The sequence below is a fragment of the Psammomys obesus genome, unplaced genomic scaffold (genome assembly GCF_907164565.1).
Source record: "Psammomys obesus unplaced genomic scaffold, mPsaObe1.curated_primary_1811, whole genome shotgun sequence".
In the NCBI taxonomy this organism is placed as follows: Eukaryota; Metazoa; Chordata; class Mammalia; order Rodentia; family Muridae; genus Psammomys; species Psammomys obesus.
This window is the reverse complement of record NW_026596109.1, coordinates 8028772-8046572: the sequence shown is the minus strand read 5'-3', so window position 1 is coordinate 8046572 and position 17801 is coordinate 8028772. Positions and strand designations below refer to the sequence as shown.

At 45.3% G+C, this 17801-nt stretch overlaps 1 protein-coding gene across 2 annotated transcripts in view; it reads right to left on the bottom strand.

The window, feature by feature from the left end:
- Positions 1–17801, bottom strand: part of Plpp3 (phospholipid phosphatase 3) — a 76432-nt gene that overhangs the window by 39163 nt on the left and 19468 nt on the right. Inside the window, exons 1-2 of one of the 2 annotated variants that reach the window (XM_055628897.1) lie at positions 6155–6233; positions 315–472 (exon numbers count right to left, since the gene is read on the bottom strand). In XM_055628897.1, coding sequence (XP_055484872.1) covers positions 315–472; positions 6155–6215 — 219 coding nt within the window. In that variant the 5' untranslated portion in view covers positions 6216–6233. Of the gene's footprint in view, positions 1–314; positions 473–6154; positions 6234–17801 lie in introns of those variants that run through there. The other variant, XM_055628896.1, reaches the window with a different exon arrangement.

Genomic DNA, 17801 nt, shown 5'->3' with positions numbered 1-17801 from the left:
GAAGAAGAAGAAGAAGAAGAAGAAGAAGAAGAAGAAGAAGAAGAAGAGGAAATTATTAAACTCCATTAGGTTGTTCTGAGGATAGGGCATATTAAATAGTAGAGAAAGACGTTTCTAAATGTTTTTATGTTTTTAGCATCCAGTGTATGTTGCCTTTTAGAAATAGAATTAACTGTAAAAGGCAATATAATGCTGAATAAAGTTTTCTTTGGTGGCAGTCTCTTTTGGCTGGTCGTAAACGGCCGTTGGCTTGGCTATTTTTCAGTGTAGCACAGGAGGAAGTCGCACCCGTGTGACAAAGGCAGGGCACTTACCGCCAGGATGGCGATGACAATCCCCACTGCGCAGAGCACAGCGTCGTTTATCGTCTCGCTGACTTTCAGGGGGTACTTGATGCTCTCGTCGTTGCAGTAAAACCCTCGACGGTAAGGCTTGATGGTGCTGGTCTCAATGATGAGGAAGGGCAGAGATGCTGGAAGTACACACAGTGGGGAAAAGGGAAAAGAAAATGCAAAACATCAGTGCAAAGGAGCAAAAAGGGAACACCCTACAGCAGAGGCTACCCAAGCAGCAGACAGAAATGCTGATGTAATTCCTACATTTGTGGGACGTATTTATGGTATTCAGCCGCCTCTGTGGCGCTTTCACTATGCGTGTTCCCTTCTCTTTCATAGCCCTGTAGAAAGTGACATTGTCCTCTCTCTCTGGGAAAGGGGTCTCCCATAGCCCCACCATACCCTGATCAAAATTAAAGCCACATTTTAAAGAATGACTAACGCAGCCCAAGGCTAATGACGTTCAGTCAAGGGTGAGCACTCCTGGGCCCTAACCATCTCTGCTCTGAGAAGCTCATCTGAAGGCCAAGCTCCATGGAGCTGTGCGGGCATTTGAGTCAGACACCTTGGGGCTGAATCCCAGATCCACCAGCTCCTAGCCATGACGCGATGGCCCCTGTTCTCAGTCCACCTCCCCTCCCCTCAGTCACCTTACAGTAAAATGCATGGCGTGAGCAGTCCTTTCCTTTACCTAAAGCCTCTGGCCAAAAATCTGGCTCAATAGATACCACCTTCAGTCTCTTCCCCTCACTATTCTAGGTCAAAGAGTAGAGGTGAGGTCAGCCCTTGCATCTGATATGCCAGGCAGGAGCACAAGGGCACAGGAGTACCAGGCTGCACTGGGTAGCAGTGACTGGGTATCAGTGGCTAGCTAGTTCCATGCTCACTGCTATGCAATTTTACCACCTGCCCAGAAGGTCCTCTGAGCCCGGAAGCATAAAGCAGATGTCCACCTAAGTCTTGCATGAATATTACAGTCACATCCTACTAGGGTGATGATTACTGTAGAGACAGGGTTTCATTTTGTAGCCTAGGCTGGCCTGGAACTCACAGAGATCCACCTGCCTCTGCCTCCTAAGAGCTGAGATTAAATCTGCACCCGGCAGATTTACTTCTTGAAAGGCCCTCACTATGATGTCATTGCCTTGCTAAAGCACCACTCCATTGCTTGAATAACAGGAAGTCTCCAACCCTGACCCAAGGCATGCCTGGGACCAGAAGCTCTCTCCTCCAGCTCTGCCAGTCCTCCTCTGGACACCAAGGAAACAGGTACCAGGGTTTGGCTCACACTGTTCCTAAGACTCACAAATGTCAAGGACTTTTTCTGTGTTTGTGTAACAAATATTACAGCAGACTAGAGAGGTCACTTTAAAGCATCGTTTAAACACTACTCCCTCCCTCCTTCTTTCAGGGGACAGCAAAAAACTTGGAATCTTGAGCTCATTTAGGGCTTGAAGTCTACCATCTAAGTACCTAAATCCCTAATTTAACTTTGCAAATTGGTTTCATCCAAACGTGAAATTCATTAGCAGGAAAAAAACAAAAACAAACAAACAAAAAAAAAACACCAAGATAAGTAATTGTTTAAAAGATGAAATTCTCTTTTCACTTTTTAAAAATTATATTCACGTCACGTTGCTCAAAGCTCCAGGCGGCCTCTGGGGGGAAGAAAAAAGTACCACGAACTGCACAATTTTTCAATTACTTTGGTCCAGACCAGCAGCGATAAAAACACTAGCTTTCAAAAAAAAAAAAAAAAAGTGTTTTATGTATCACAGTGCATACACACATGGATTTATTTGGTTTTATTCTTTGGATTTATTTGAATTCTACGACTATTTATTTTGTGACCCCTAACTGCTTCCTGTTAGAACAACAATTTACTTTATCAAATTCATACTAGTGCTTTGAAAAGAAGAACAGCAACACACCACAGTATCGGGCCTGACCTTCTCAAAGTAAACACAGAGGGGCCCTGAAAGGCAATAACCATTAACTTTTGAAACTCTCTCTGCCCTGGAGTAGAGGGAGTGGAAAGGCAGTGGATAAATGTGCTGGCATTGTAGCGACAGAATTCAGCTGATATTCTGGGGTTGGGAGCCTGGGATGGATATCAGACCAGTTCAGGCCATCTTTACTCTGTGCCCTAGATACTTTGAAATAGGACCAAGTTGGCTATGAAGAGAGGCCGAGAAGACAGAAACTGATGTTATAACTGATATTTCAGAGTTCCCTGAGTTGTGATGGTGGCATGACTCTTAGCTGAGTTGAGGCCTCTGAGATGCCTGGGGGCCAAAATGTTTCTAAGAAAATTCCTCGGGATAGGAACAGACTCTGGGTGGTTCACTCTTAGACCTCCAGCATCTACAGTCAAAAATTTTCACATGATAGGCTCGTAGAACATGTTTCTGAGGACAATAAGACATGCATAAAAGAGCTCTGGAGTTAAGAGTTAGGCTGACAGTCTCGGGTTGTTGCTCTGTTTGAGAAGGTTATTTCACATCCTCAAAATTCTCTTTTTCATCTTCTAAATGAGAAGAATAAAATCTAACCTCAGTCTTACTAGATGACGATGGAATAAACTGATGTGTTCATTCATTTACTCAGTGAGTATGTGTTGATTTTAACTATGTTTGGTCAGTGCAGAAATACAAAAACACCCAGATACTACTTTCAGGGAGATTCTAATCCAGTCAGAGAAGAGACACACACACACACACACACACACACACCACATCAGTTGAAAAAAATTCAAAGCAATACACTGGGCAATAATGGCACAGTTTAAGACACACTAGGGACACTTGATCAATGTCACAAGGAGAGAACCGGCTCAAGGAGATAGCTCAGAAAGGAAAACCATCTGCTTAGTTCTTTTGCCCTCTCTTTGGCTGGGAGCAACACAGATAGATGCTTTATTTGCCTGTGGCTTGGGGAGGGTTTCCGGTTCTGATTATACGGGTGATGACTGCAAACAGACATGAAGTTGGATCTAAATAGAATCTGTTTATTTTCTTGAAAGGCGTGGAGATATCATTTAGAAAACCCAATGGCATTCTCTATCTCTTTTACAAACTTGTGGTATTTACTGAGGGTGATGCCAGTCAAATCTTGACTTTGCTCCAGAAAGAGTTGACAGAAACTGAATAAACACTTCCCCAACCGGACAACTAGTTCTTGAGACAGAAGACCATGCTTTGCTATGGGATAGCAATGAGAGGAAGAGAAGGTGGTGTCCTTTCCCAAGCAGGGTATCAGTTCCCATCACTGCCGCCATTTTTATTATTTTCTATTGTCTTCATTTAGCTTCAAACAAACACACACACTTCCCAACACTGGTCGGTGAGATGCTAGACATAGCCTCTTCCCTGGAGAAGTTGTTAAGGAGTCACACACCCAAGAGTGCCAAAACATTCCCAGTGCAATGACTGATGCTTTTGCAGTGAGATATTTAGAGAACAAAATGACTCTACTGGGTCACTAGCTGTGTCCCGCATGGGATGGAGACTTAAGTTGACCCTTGCATCAGTAGGAGAAGTTTCTGGATCCCATGGACCATGTACTCCCATGAAAACACGCTGTGCAAATTAAGGATTCCAGCCCTGGCAATTACAAAACGACAACTGCTACAGGATACAATTTCAAATTTTGCTACCGTCAGGAAAAGATAGACAAACAATGAACAGAAGAAAGAGAAACACAGCACAAAGACTAATAATGACAGTTACCATTTACTGAGCAAGCATCTTGGGCCCACACTTGAGGAGCTGTCCCCCATCCCCCTCACTGTTGTGGTCTAACAACCTAGTTACTTGCTGGCTACGGAGATGAAAGCGGCTAAGTCCCAACCTTCAAGAGGCCCAACAGCCAATCACAGAGAACTAGTATGTAAAACCACCCTACGGTTCAAAGCGATTACAGTGATTTAGCAGAGTCACCCTGTAAGTTAATGCTGAAGCTGGATGGGATTTAAATGACCTGACTAAAAATCTTGGGTGCTTTCTAGAGTGAGTCACTTAAAACAGAAGCGCCCATGAGTAGGAATAAATGAGCTGAAGCTCTCTCAGTAACCGTCATGTTGCTGCAGGGGGGGGGGGAGAAAGAAAGAAAGAAAGAAAGAAAGAAAGAAAGAAAGAAAGAAAGAAAGAAAGAGAGAGAAAGAAAGGAAGAAAGAGTTTCAGAACAGTCATGGCAGCCCTCTAGCTAATGTTCACTGAAGAAAATCTACCACATGCCACACACATACTAATTAGATACACACATGTCTAATTCAATCAAAGATCTGAAGTCAATATCCTAGAGTTTAGATTTATTGATAATAAAATGTGTGTTATGAGCTCTCTGCAAATCAGAGCCAGAAGAGAAAGAATAATCTAAAGTGTCTAGACCCAAGCTCAAGCCTCTTTTTAATCAAGGATCAATTAAGTTCCTATACCTCTAGGGGCTTCGTGGGATGTGTAGGCTGCAGAGGAGGCGAAATCTGAACTCAGTGACAAACACTTAATGGGCAGAAAATCAAAGCATGAAGAAAGGCTGCTGTGTTGGGTTCAGGCCTTTGAAACTTCACTGGCTTTGAAAAACTAACACTTGGGCAGGTTGGGTGGTTTGGGGGTGGGGTGTAAAAAAACACAGGATAAGTTTTCATGGCCCACCCATTGATCAAGTCATGTGGGAAGTGTTACCAGAGTGACCCAGCCCCAAAGCCAACTCCCCGCAGCCAAGGCTTCATATCTGTACAAAATTAAACACAGCGTCTTCTCAGAGTGCTTTTTGGAAACCCTTGGTGAGGTAGGGTGAGCAGAGCAGGAAGATAAAGGTGAAATGACTGCGCTTCTCTGAACGACCAAAAACCAGAGCCTCACAGAGGGCGCTTCTCATCTGTTCCATACCACAAGTTCTGGAGTAGCCTCTCCAGACTTGCCCAATTTTCCACTCGAACCAATCTGCACTTATCTTTACTTGATCTTAGTCAAAAGGCTGAAAAGCAGTTATCTTCAAATAAGCAAAGTCTGGGATCTGTGGGAGTGATAATTAAAGGAACATCCGCCGAGTGCCTATGTGCTTACCAGCAAAATGATACGGGACACGAAATCATGCACAGGCATTGGCAAAGCATAGCTGCAGAGGCCAGCCAGTTACCAGGGTTCTCTGTGGCGGGATCTTAGTGAACCTTATCGACAGAGTAGGGTTGTGGGTGGGTGTTCTTCAAACGATCCACAAATAAAAACACCGAGGATAAGAAAACCGAGCAAGCTCACCCAAGTGCAGAACATTTGGACCAGATATCAGAACTACAGCCAGAAGACACTGAGTTCCCCTTGAACGGATTTGAGACCATTTTGCAATTTTTCTTTTTAATGTCTGCAACAACTGTGAAATTGTGTGTGTTGTTATTTTCTTGTGTACTCAACAGGAAACCGAAGACAAGTTTTCTCCAACGTGTCTGAGTGCATTAATGGGTCGTGTCACTGGGATTTGAACCCAGCTCTCTTTTGCTTCATATTTTCTACCTCCCTGACCTGACCCTTCTTTATAAATGTCCTCCCTGTTAAAATATGACGAAGTAAAATCACTTAAGGTCAGAGTGGTCAACCCAATATACTTAGAGGTTCAAAAAACAAATATTTATGTTGCCAGTAAGTGACAGCCTTTCTATTTAAAGTAATTAATTGCTACTGGTCTTAGAAGTGCGCAAACTTTCTTCGGTTTATAATATTTGCCCAGATTTTTAGACTGGACACAATCCAGATGAGTAGAATCTAAGTTTACTATGAAGGTGTTTCTTCAGCTTTGAAACAAGCTCCATGAAAAACACTTACAGTTGGCTGGTATGAACAGGCAGTACTCTGGGCTCAGTGACTTTCCTTGACAAATGTTCATTCTTCAGGGTGAGAAAGCTAAGGCCTAAGCGGAGAAACTCACGGCAGATAGAGTCCTGCTGCTTGTGTTTCCTGAGCCCAAGTCCAAGGTCTCCTGCTTAGGTAAACAAACAAGAACGGGACAGTTCCCTGAGAATTGGGCCCTGTGTTAAATGCTGGGGATACTGTGATGTCTAAACGCTTGCACTGTGCTTCAGTTTCCCACCCTCAGACGTCTGGGGTTCCACGGCAAAGAGAAACCTGTCTGTGGTCTAATCCTGGGTATTAAAAAGAACTTTGGGTGTCCTTATTCAAAAGTGCTGACGGTGAAAACATGACTAGTTTTCAATACTCCAGATGGAACTCAGGGCCTCAAACATGCTAAGCAAGCATTCACTACTAAGGTACAAGCCTAGCACCACAGAATAATTCTTATCAGTCTTCAAATCTTCAACTCCGGCCTTTCTAGTTGGACTCTCTGCAAAAATCTATCTATCTATCTATCTATCTATCTATCTATCTATCTATCTATCTATCTATCTATCTATCTATGTGTGTCTGTTGCACAGACAGACATTCGCGTGCCACAGTGTGTACAGGTCAGAGGACAAAATTTCATGAGTCACTTCCCCCCTTTCACTGTAGGTCATGGGGATAGAAAGAGCTCAAGTCATCAGGCTTATGAGGCAAATGCTTTTACCCAGGGAGCCATCTCAAAAGTGCCTTTGAAAAGGTGTCACATTCTCCTAGAAAGAAAGCGAACCAGTAGCCCATAGTTTGCACCTTTCATTGAAAGAGCTGGAGATGATCTGCCAACATTATATAACCCACAAACAAGGGCTTTCTCTCTAGTAAAATGCAACGACCAGAGCCTGTAAGTCTTAGCATCTGTTCACCTTGGGTAAAACAGTCATTTTCCAAGACCACTTTCTTGTCCTTTAGCCCTCTTTTAAATATACTCGAGACTAGATCTGAATCCACTGGGCATCTGCTCTGTCCCAGGAGCTTCAGATATATCAACAGACTTAACTTTGAAAACAGTCAACATAGTCATAGTCAAGGGTCAAAAAGGCCACAACAATTTGTCTATGTCCACTTGTTTGGTGAGAGGAATAACCAGGACAGAAAACAGAAACATCCAGGCTAAAGTACATTTGAAGATGGGACCAGATGGACTCTCCTGCTAAATACAACAAAAACAATGTCTAGGTAGACACTTTTGAGCTAGAGAGTCAACTACAGAGCTGTTGAAAGTGCATTTGGCCTGAACAAGAACAGAAATCAGGACCCGCCCTGGTACTATCACATATCCGGCCTCTCTGCCTCAGGTTTCTAGCATGCTTCAACAGTTTGGCTGCTGGAGCTGAGGTACTGTGAGCCAGAGATCTTGCTTATGCAACCACATCTGATCTCCAGAGAACTCCGAGGGGTCTTGATCTAAGCTCCTGTATTAAAACCTCACTGGGGATCAGTCACTTCTTTCTTCTTCCAGTTTATTCAAGAAGTTTGTTTTTCAACTTGGTGGTTATCTAATGCGTATGTTTTGCCTGCGTGTATGACTGGTACCTATGGAAGTCAGAAGAGGGCACTAGATCCAAGGGAACTGTGGTTACGGTCTGCTTTGGGCCAATACGTGGGCACTGGGGATAGAACCCCAGTCCTTGAGAAGAAGAGTAGCCAGTGCTCTTAACTGCTGAGCCATCTCCAGTCCCCATTCATGAAAAGTGGCATGTAGGATTTCATCTCTCACCACCTGTCTTGACTGGGTCTGACGCAGAGGGTGTCACTTTTTTACCTCTCTTCATTTTTAACATCATCCAACAGGGCTTTGTACAACAGTTTTCAATCTAAAAAGTGGTGAGGGCCGAGATGCAATTTTATACAGACTATCATCATTGCCTGACCCAGTGACTATTAATTCTATTAATTCTTATTCCTGTACCTGCCAGGGAGACAACCAACACAAAGCCTTAGTGTGAGGAACCTTTTTAAGTAAGATGCAGAAAAAAAAAAAAAAAAAAAAAAAGTAAGATGCGATCACAGTTCTGTCCAGATTCTACTGAAGCAGCAGCCATGGCCTCATCCCGCCACTTGCCAATGGCAGCATAATCCCAAGAGAAAGAAAGATCTGCTTGTAAACCCTAAAATTTTAGGGACTTCTCCAAAGTGGGCAAACACATGAGCTGTTGACAGTGGTTAGCAGGACCTGCACCCTGACGTCAGGACCATTGCTGGAGCCCTGCCATACGTTCTCAAAAGATCACACGAGGCCCAAGGGCGGCAGATCCAAAATAAAAGTAGAGAGAAAACACGGCCTCTGTATTTATCCAGTGTTGAAACGTGTCCTTGTCAGCATGCATGTGCCCATCCAAGCACTGCCGCTCAGGTGTACAGAAACACCATGCTCGTGTCAGGCTAAAATAAACAGCGTGGCCTGGCAGGACATCAGACACACGGAGGATGGTTCAAAAGTCAAAAGGCAAGCCCACAGGGAAGAAGGTTGGGAGCAAAAAGAGGCCTGGCTGTGCTGGTTGGCAATTGAGTCAGCAGCGGGCTCCCAGGCACCTCCAGGGAGACGGGCTAATCGTGAGGTCAAGGTCACACTTGGGTAGCCCACGCCACATCTGCCTGGCAAGGATGTCCTATTTGGCTCACCCAGTGCTTAAAATCAGTGTTAACATCCGGCGAGAGGCAGTCTCAGGTAACTCCCAGGTTTCCAGCTTCTGAAGCCTGTATTCTCCAGGGGTCCACTGGTCCTCACCATGTCGCTGACACTGAGGCCGTGTACTCACTGCCACACCCACTTGTGCTGTCGATTTTCTGATGCCTTCTTGGCCTCGTTAGTGATTTAAGTTAACTCCTCAGCTCTGTAGATATCTGGCTTTCCCGTTTCTGTTCTAAAGAATGTGTTTCCACAATACTGAACCTACGCAAACAGAAGTAGCCCTGGTTCAACAATGTCTCCTACAAGAAGCACGGCTCACTACAGACACACGAAGGTGTGTGGTAACTGGTGTGCGTGCATACACATCTGAGCCTTAAAACAAGATGAGCTTCCTATGTTTTCAGCTGCCCTCTTAGGCATTAGGTAAAGCACAGCACAGGGCAGGTTCTTTTCAGATGCCAAGAAACGTGAGGACCAGTGAAAGGCAAGCCTTCTTGAGCTCTGAAGCCATCAGCAACTTTCTTCCCTAAGTGTGGTGGTGGAGCATGTAGGAGCACCTCCCTTATTAGCCAGCTAAGCAAGGTGTGTCATAATAAATTACATGGCTACGCAGCAGAAGATATGAGCTAACCTACCCCATTCCTGCCTAGGCGATCCCAAGCGGTGTTATCGTAGAGTTCTATTTTTAAAGGCAGTAGTTACCTGAAATAACAACAAAAACAGCCTTCCTGTAAGAGACGCTCACTAGCCCTAAATAGAGTCAAGGCCAGGTGAGAAGAGACTTAAGAATAAAAGCCTAACAGATACGTTGGTATCAGCAATCTGGAGTTAGGCACATGCCAGTCATACAACAGAGTTCTAAAACCACAGTGATATCATTATTCTATCTGCCGGGCGGGAAGACTGAGACCCATCAGGCACAGTAGTTATTTTTCTGCACAATCCAGGAATCCCTTCAGAAAACCGTCCATTTCAGTATCCCTTGGAACAAAGCGCAATCCCCAGCACTTAGCAGAAGCTGGCCAAAATCTGGAGGAGCTAGCTCTTCACCAAACACACCCTGTGACCTGAGGCCCCTTTACTTTCCTGCCGAACTCTAACCTCACACTTCTCATAGCCAAACGCTGTTCTCTGAACCGATCGCCACAAACAACACATTTCCACAATGAAGAAGAGACCCGATACTATTAAGAATTATTCATGAGGAATCATATCAGTGTCAGGTTTGGGATGAGTGGCTGAAGGCAGCATCACTTTAAACTCCCTGATCTTCAGTTCTTTCCCACAAAGTGAAATGACCCTAAATACTTTCTGAGCTCTTGGGGAAAGGGTGAGGAGTCCTGGTGATTCGGCTATCAAGCCCCACCCCACCGCAGCTATCCCAAGGGCTAAGAGATCAATTTCAGCACCTCCCTAAGATCCTCTTGGGGAATCAAGTGAGATGGAGCTCATGGACCCCCAGAAGGGTAGCTCAGACCCGGAACTTGAAACTCGGTTTTTCCACTTTACAATCTATGTGATTTTTCAGCAAGCTGCTTAACTTCTCTGAGCCTCCGAAGTAAAAGGAGGGTGCCAATACCAACCAGTCTGAAGAGCCCTGAGGACCAAACCTCAGATGCCTGGAGGTATGTGGGCATTTTTGTGCCTGAAATTCTCCTGGCCCTGTTTATAGGATGGAGTCAAGCAGACTGGACTGTTTCCTCCCTAAGGCAACTGTACCTACAGGACAAGGCCTCTGTCACCTCAGACTAGAAGTGCCACTTGCATGGAGTGGTTCCAGGGAGCTGTGGCTAAGACACTCTCACCTGAGGAGCACATTTCCCATTCCCAGGCCTGTCAATGTTCCTTTTGTAGAAGGCAGAAACCTTCAGATCTGACAGCTGCCACCTGCACAAATAATTCAGGGATGTAATTTTGTAACCGAATACAGGCCCTGAAAAGTGAAAAGCTTGAAGTCCAAAATAATCACTTTGACCTTCTGCCTACACGCTCACTAATCACGTTTTAATTTGCAGTTGATTTCCTCTCCGTGTGCTGTCTTTACAGGTTACACTGTCATTTTAGAAGTATCCAGGGAGTTACCGGCATCACAAAACACCTGATTAAACTACAACCCCAACTTCTTCCCCAGGCATGTAAGCTTTGGTCCATGCCTCAATGACTCTGCAGCATGGCACTGGGTAGACAGAAAAACAGGGGGGGAGGGGGGAGAAGAGATCTATTTTTAAGAAGGAAACTCCTTACAGAGAAAATTATAGGCCACAGAAATTAATAAGATGCGGTCCCTGCCCTGTAAGAATGCGTTTGTGACCAGCGACAGGAACGTTCATGGTTGGCATTGCTAAAACGGAGGCACGAGGCCACCTGTCAGCACACGCTGCTTGCAGAGGCCTGAACAACTCCTGTTTGCTGACTGGCCCCCAAAATCTACATTAAAGACTCCTTGCTGTCATTTAAATGCCAACGATGCATCAAGGCTGCGCTAAAAAAAAAAAAAAAAAAAAAACCAAAAAAAAAAAAAACACAGAAGAATAATAAATCCAAACTGCTGTTGCAGCCAACTTTTGTCCTGAAGAAAATATGAGAATAGAGGTTCAGCGGTAGCCTATGGATTCCTGAAACCTAGGTGTTGAAAAGATTCTGCTAGTAAGGCGACAAACCAGCCGTTTAAAAATGCCTTAAACCCAGAAGAATCATCTTATTTGGGGAAAAGCTTTCTAGTTAAATCATCCCTGGGATTACTACACAATGAAATAAGTAAGTGGAAACCCAATAGGACCACTGCAGACATTCCTTTGGCTCTGCATCTGGTCTAGCAAATTAGTCAATCTTTTGCCTTCGTTGGGGGACTGAGTTGATTTAGAGGGAAAAGTAATTCACTACTAGTATTCGGCCCAGAAAATACCTGGTTATCCCTACGATGCTCCGAGTGAGTTTCAGAGGATTAGCTAAGTTTCTGTTGCCAATATGATTTTGTTTTAAAAATCCTGAGTAGAAGCTGGGGGCAGTGGTACACACCTGTAATCCCAGCACTCAGGAAGGCAGAGGCAGACAGATCTCCCAGGCCAGCCTGGTCAGCAAAGCCAGTCCAGGACAGCCAAGGCTACACAGACAGACCCTGTGTTAGGGGATGGAGGGTAAAGAGGTAGGGGGTGGGAACAGAAACAAACTCTTGAGTCATCGACTTTGTGTTTCTCAGTCTTGGGTCTTCAGGGAACGGAGAGTACAGGCATTCTGTCCTCTGGTTCTTCATGTGAAGCATGTGTAGAATAGTTTGGCCTAAGGATCTCATCACCTATCTAAATTTAAGGATTAAGAAAGGGCTTTACCCAAAGAGTATGGAGCCTTTTCTAGACAAGAAAGCTTTGTAAACTCCAAGGTCTGTTTACAGGACACCGGGGCTTCACCAATGGCTCCAACCTCAGCTGAGAAAACTGAGGTTCCCGCTGCTCTTCAGTTTGTGAAGGCAGATAGAGGACAGGCAGAGATTTCCTAAGTCAAAGGTCCTTGGAGGGGGTGTTTTGGGCTGTATCCCTTCTGTCTTCAAATAATCCTTCTCCCATAGGCTGGAATTGGGGCTCAGAGGCAAGATCCCAGAGCAACACAAGAGAGGACGGCCAGGGTCGCCTGACTTTTTGCAGAACTGGGTAGCTGTCAAGTCTGTCTACCTTAGACTGGAACTGTCAGGAGTGCCGCTCACATAAATAGAAATCCAGGTGCTCTGGGCCACCCTTAGTGGGCTCCTCCCCTTCCCTACCCTCTCTAGCATGGGGACAACAAAAGGTAGGCATTTCCACACCCTAGGGAGTGCTGGCTGTACTCACTAACTCCTAGATGGCTTGCTATAGGAACCCCATTGTTCTGGGGAAGGCTCCCCAGCCAAGACTCTCCAGGAAGCCAAGGCACTGTGATGCATTTTTCAGCTGTTAAGAGAAAGGGTTCTTCCTGGGACGTTTCTTCAGCGGTTCTGGAAGCCAGGTCCTTAATCCTAGCAAAGCAGCATGGAGCCAGCTTCCCCCGGAGGGGCACAATAATGTCTAGAGTCCTTCTTACAAATCAAAACAGAAAAACTCCCTATTTTCCCCTTTACAACCCTGCTCGAGCAGAGAGGGGAAAGGAATAGCAAAGCCCAGGGGAGGGAAGGTTCCAGGCCTCTCTAATACCCTCCCTCCCTTATGACCCTACCCACCTGACCCTCTGCTGAAGGAACTCACAAAGCCCCCACTGTTCTGCCTATCTTTCCCCTCCCACCAAACTTCCCTCCCCAAACACACCACACACACACACACACACATACACACACACACACACACACACACACACACACACACACTTTTTGAAGGGCAGAATGCCAAATAACGTTATTCCCCTTCACCATGGTATTGCCATGAGAGCTGCCTGGTATGTTTGCGGGAGAAATGGAAGGTTTTCATAGAGATCACATCCCCATCCACTACTGCTCTTCCCTTCGTGGAAATGGACTTGAAAAGAAAGGGAAGAATCCCCAAGTGGAATCTAATTGGCGAGACAAGGGGAATGGGCAAGGCTCCTGGATCAGGGGCTGGGGGACTGTACTGTGCTTCTAGGGGCCAACATGCTTATATAAAGGCATGCAAAGCCACAAACTCCAGCCTCTCTCCCTCCCCCAGGACAAAGCTGCACTCTGCTAAGGGTAGCCCGGCTGGTGAGGTGGGAAGGGGAGAGCTTATAGTACAAAGGGTAACTAACCCCTGCAATGTGTCCAGGCAATGTGATACCAGACTGGTGAATTCTCTGGACCTAAGTGTCCTCAACTGCAAAACAGGTGCTGCAGTCTTGAAAGGCTATTGCAGGAGATTTCCTGGACGCTGTGCTGAGCTACAGAGCAGGTGCGCTGAGGAGGCATCTTCCTTCCCCTCCCCGCAAGCACAAAAGGGAAGGGAGCTATGCCTAAGAAGGGGGCAGGTCCATGAGAAATAATCCATCCCCTGCTGGTGCTGAGAACAAGCCGCGTATGTGGGCTGCTGCTTGTCCATCAAAATGACAGAATGGGTCTCAGGGAATTAATTATTCATCAAGTTCGCCCTTCACAAATCCCGTCCAAAGGAATGGTTTGATTCCTTTCAGTACACTGGCTATACAAAATACTCAAAGTCCAGTACACTTCAAAAACCTCACAGAGACCCAGGCCTGGCCTTGGCAGGAGTTCCTCAGCCACTGGGTTTTTCTGTGTGTGGCTTATAATAATATGCAAGCCTGATGCCAAGTCCTAATCTATTAAGGGGCTGCCAATTAGCAGGGGGCTGAGAGTTGTAGGTTTGAGAACTGGGGAGTGGGCCTAATTAGGCTTGCAAATCATTTCTCTCCATTGCTTCTCACAATCTGACATAAGGTATACTAGCCAATTGTTCTAGCTAGAACCTTTCTGTATCCCCTTGCACACTGGGTTTCGTTTGTGTTAAGATTCCAGACCTGAAAGCTAGTGCTCATGATCCTGTCTGCACTATAGCAAGGCTCTAATGGGGTAGTGATTCTCAGAGTCAGACAACTACTATCAAGGCCACTTATTAAAAAAATAATAATAGTAAGATTTTGGCCTCTGCCTAGACCTACTCAAGCACTCACCCAAAATAGCAACAAAGAGATGAGATGAGAATAAATTAATATTCTCTCTCTCCTTTCCCCTCCCTCTCTCCCTTCTTCCCTCTTTTCCCTTCCTCCCTCCCCCTCCTTTTTCTTTTCTCCCTGTCTTCCTTCAACTCTCTTAGTGCTTGGGAACAAATCCTGGTAAGCAAGTGCTCAACCACTGAGCTACATCCCTAGACCTAGAATTCTTATTTTTAATAAAATTCTATCTCAAGGTGACTTGGTTGCTTCTAAAATATAATATGTCACCATTGGCTAGAAAAGGTACATAAAAATCATATATATATATATATGTGTGTGTGTGTGTGTGTGTGTGTTTGTATACATATACATATTTGATATCTAATACAATTTGCATATGCATACAACTAGACACAATTTTAAACTGTATTAAATAGCAAATAGTTCCTGAGCTGCTGTTGTGTGCTGGAGGTGGAAAATCCTGGAGTTAAAACAGGGCTCTAGCCTTCAAGAGCTGCCATCCCCATGAGGACCCCATGAGGACTCAAACCTGCAGTTTCCCCATCCTCTCTCTTCTGCCTAGGTAGAAACTAAGTACACTTTGCCAAAATATCTTCCAGGGAGAAAGAGGACGATTCCGGGAGCCAGACATCAGAGGCTTGTTTAGAACAGGAAGAAGAACCTGAGGAACACAGGGCTGTAAGATGCAGGAGAAAGCACCTGCCTTTCCATGTCTGCTCTCCAGACCAGGGGTGGAAATGGGGGCGGGGATGGAGCTAGAAGGTCCCTGTGGCAGGAATAAAAACAGCCAGGGCAGGAATAGGGACAGCCAGGGCTTGGGGGCCCAAAGTCCTCGGTTGTTTAAGAAATTCCCTTTTTCTCTTTGAGCTTCTATCTAGTGAAGAGAGGAGGCTAAACCAGCCGGTCCTTCCCATCCAAGTTCAACAGGAGCCTGTCACCTAGAGCCTTCAGTATTGTTCAGTGACATTGTGTGATCCAGAAGAATACAGACTATTTGAAGATTCTTTGCGAAATGCCAGCCTCAGCCCTCTCCAATCATTCGTAATTGTTTGCACCGTGCAGTTTTCAAACGAGGCTGAGCTTTTCACCCGAGGGTGTGTGTTTCTTCTCTACAATGCTAGAAACTCTGCAGACACAACTAAGAAGGCAGCACGTGGGAAGGCTGTGTTTGGAAAGCTCACTCTGGTGGCTGTCTGGCCAATGGTCTGTAAGCAAGGGAGGTGGCATCAGCTAGCTCCAGCCCCGTGAGGTGTAGCCTGGGCATTCCACACACATCCCCATCCACTCAGAATGAGATGCGTTAAAGGCCTCTGTCTCTCCACCCCCACTCCAGATCCTAGACAGCACAATTCACACGAACACGGCCGGCTCTCCAGGGGCTCTGACGCCAGCTCCTTCTTAGCCTCACGCACCTCTGTAAAGGTGACCTCTGCACACAGCACGGTTCCTTCCACAGTACACCTGGGTCTACATTAGAACTGACCACACCACGGACAAATCTACCTGTTGTCAAGGGACCAGAAAGGCACACACCGATACACTCTCTGTGTGGATGGGTGCATTCTAGAGTCACACCCTGGGCTCTGGTCTGCACCTTTAACAGGTCCCTTGGCCTCTCAGTGCTGAGAGAGGAAGAAGAGAATGTGTGCCGGTGCTCTGACAACCTGGCACACAGAAGGCTCGAGAACTGTTACTTCTGAGCTTGTGGGGTAGTGTATCTCCGTAAGACGGCTGTTTTAGAAAAAGATCCATTATTTATTACAAATGGAGATACTAAACATGCATAACGAAAGGCCCATAAGCTTTTCAGCCATTTTTCTTGTTTTTTATGAAATTTGAGTGGACGAAGATGTCAGAACAGAGCAGAGGCTTTCACCTTGTCATGAACCGGACACCCTGAGGACCAGGGGTGGCTGGGAACATTCATTGCTTATCACCACACTGCTTCCCAAACTTCCCTTGGACTACTGGATCATACCTATGTATATCCACAATATGTGTATAGTCTACAGAAGTCGTTTATGCAAGAAAAAGAGACAAAAACTGGAGGAAGAAAAAGAGGAGGGGAGGAGGAGAAGGACAAGGTGGGGTAGAAAAAGCAAGGATCAATGTCTAATACTAGTTTTCTTTGGAATGTGGTCCAATCACCCCGGGATTATTAGGATGCCAAAGAGTCCATAGGCTGCTGTATTCACTGGAACAGGCCTAGCTTGCCAACAGGCTTCATAAATGCATGACTGAAGTTATGTTTCAGCTACGCCTAGTACGCTGCATTTAACGTGGTTTTTAAATAGTATCACAGTGCAGGTCAAAATCAGTTACATTTAAGTTAGCAACCATCAGACATTGTCTCACATCAATCAAATTAGAATGAAAGGAGACATGAGTTTCCCCTTGCTCACGGCCTTTTCCATTCATGAGTAGGAAACAGGATGTGATGAAAATATACCATTTCAGAGGCAGACACGCCTAAAGTCAAATCACATGCTATTCCTTTGGCTCCAACTTCCTTACCTATACACGAAGGGAGGTTATAGGCTGAAGGGTATCCCCACCCAGAATTCCAGTGTTGAAGTGTTTAGGATGTGAATTAAGTCCGACAGTCTCCCTAGACAATCAAGTTAGACAGACATCACTGGGCTGAGTCCTAACCCAGCAAAATCGGTGTCCTTATAAATGAGAACTAAGCACACAGGGACATGCTTACAGGCCATATAAGGAGTGAGCACACGAAACAGAAATGGACAGACAGACCCTTCCCTCATAGCCTCACAATGATCCACCTTGCACCTTCCCTCTACACCCAGAGCTGTGAGATAACAAATTTCTGTCTCTCATTGCCTGATTTGTTCCTCTGTATAGCGGGCCCAGCAATCTAATGGAGGGAGTGAAGACTGGGCCCAAAGGTTCGTCTGGAGAGTATAGGAAACGAACTGAATACAGTGGGGAAAAGGCCCTGAGTGCAGTTGATGGCACAGCTCAACTCCAACGCTGTCAAAGGATCTGAGGAATAAAGCTCATCCACAGAGAAAAACAAATGCACATGTGCTTAATGAATTGGAAAAAAAAAATTAAGTAAAAAGGAGACGTGCTAAAAGGCCAGTCATGTGCTAAATAGCAGATCATGTGTGACTTTTATTTTCCAAATTTTGGCTGATGTCATTTAAAGCATCAATAATGGAAAGTAAGTCTAGACAAAAGGCTAACTTAAACATGTTAGTGGCAGAAAAAATAATGGATAGTTCCAATTTTGTTCAATTTTTATTGAGCAACTCATGTACACAAGAACTCCTAATACATGTATTAGGAATTTAGCGGGTAGAAGAGTTGCCTCCG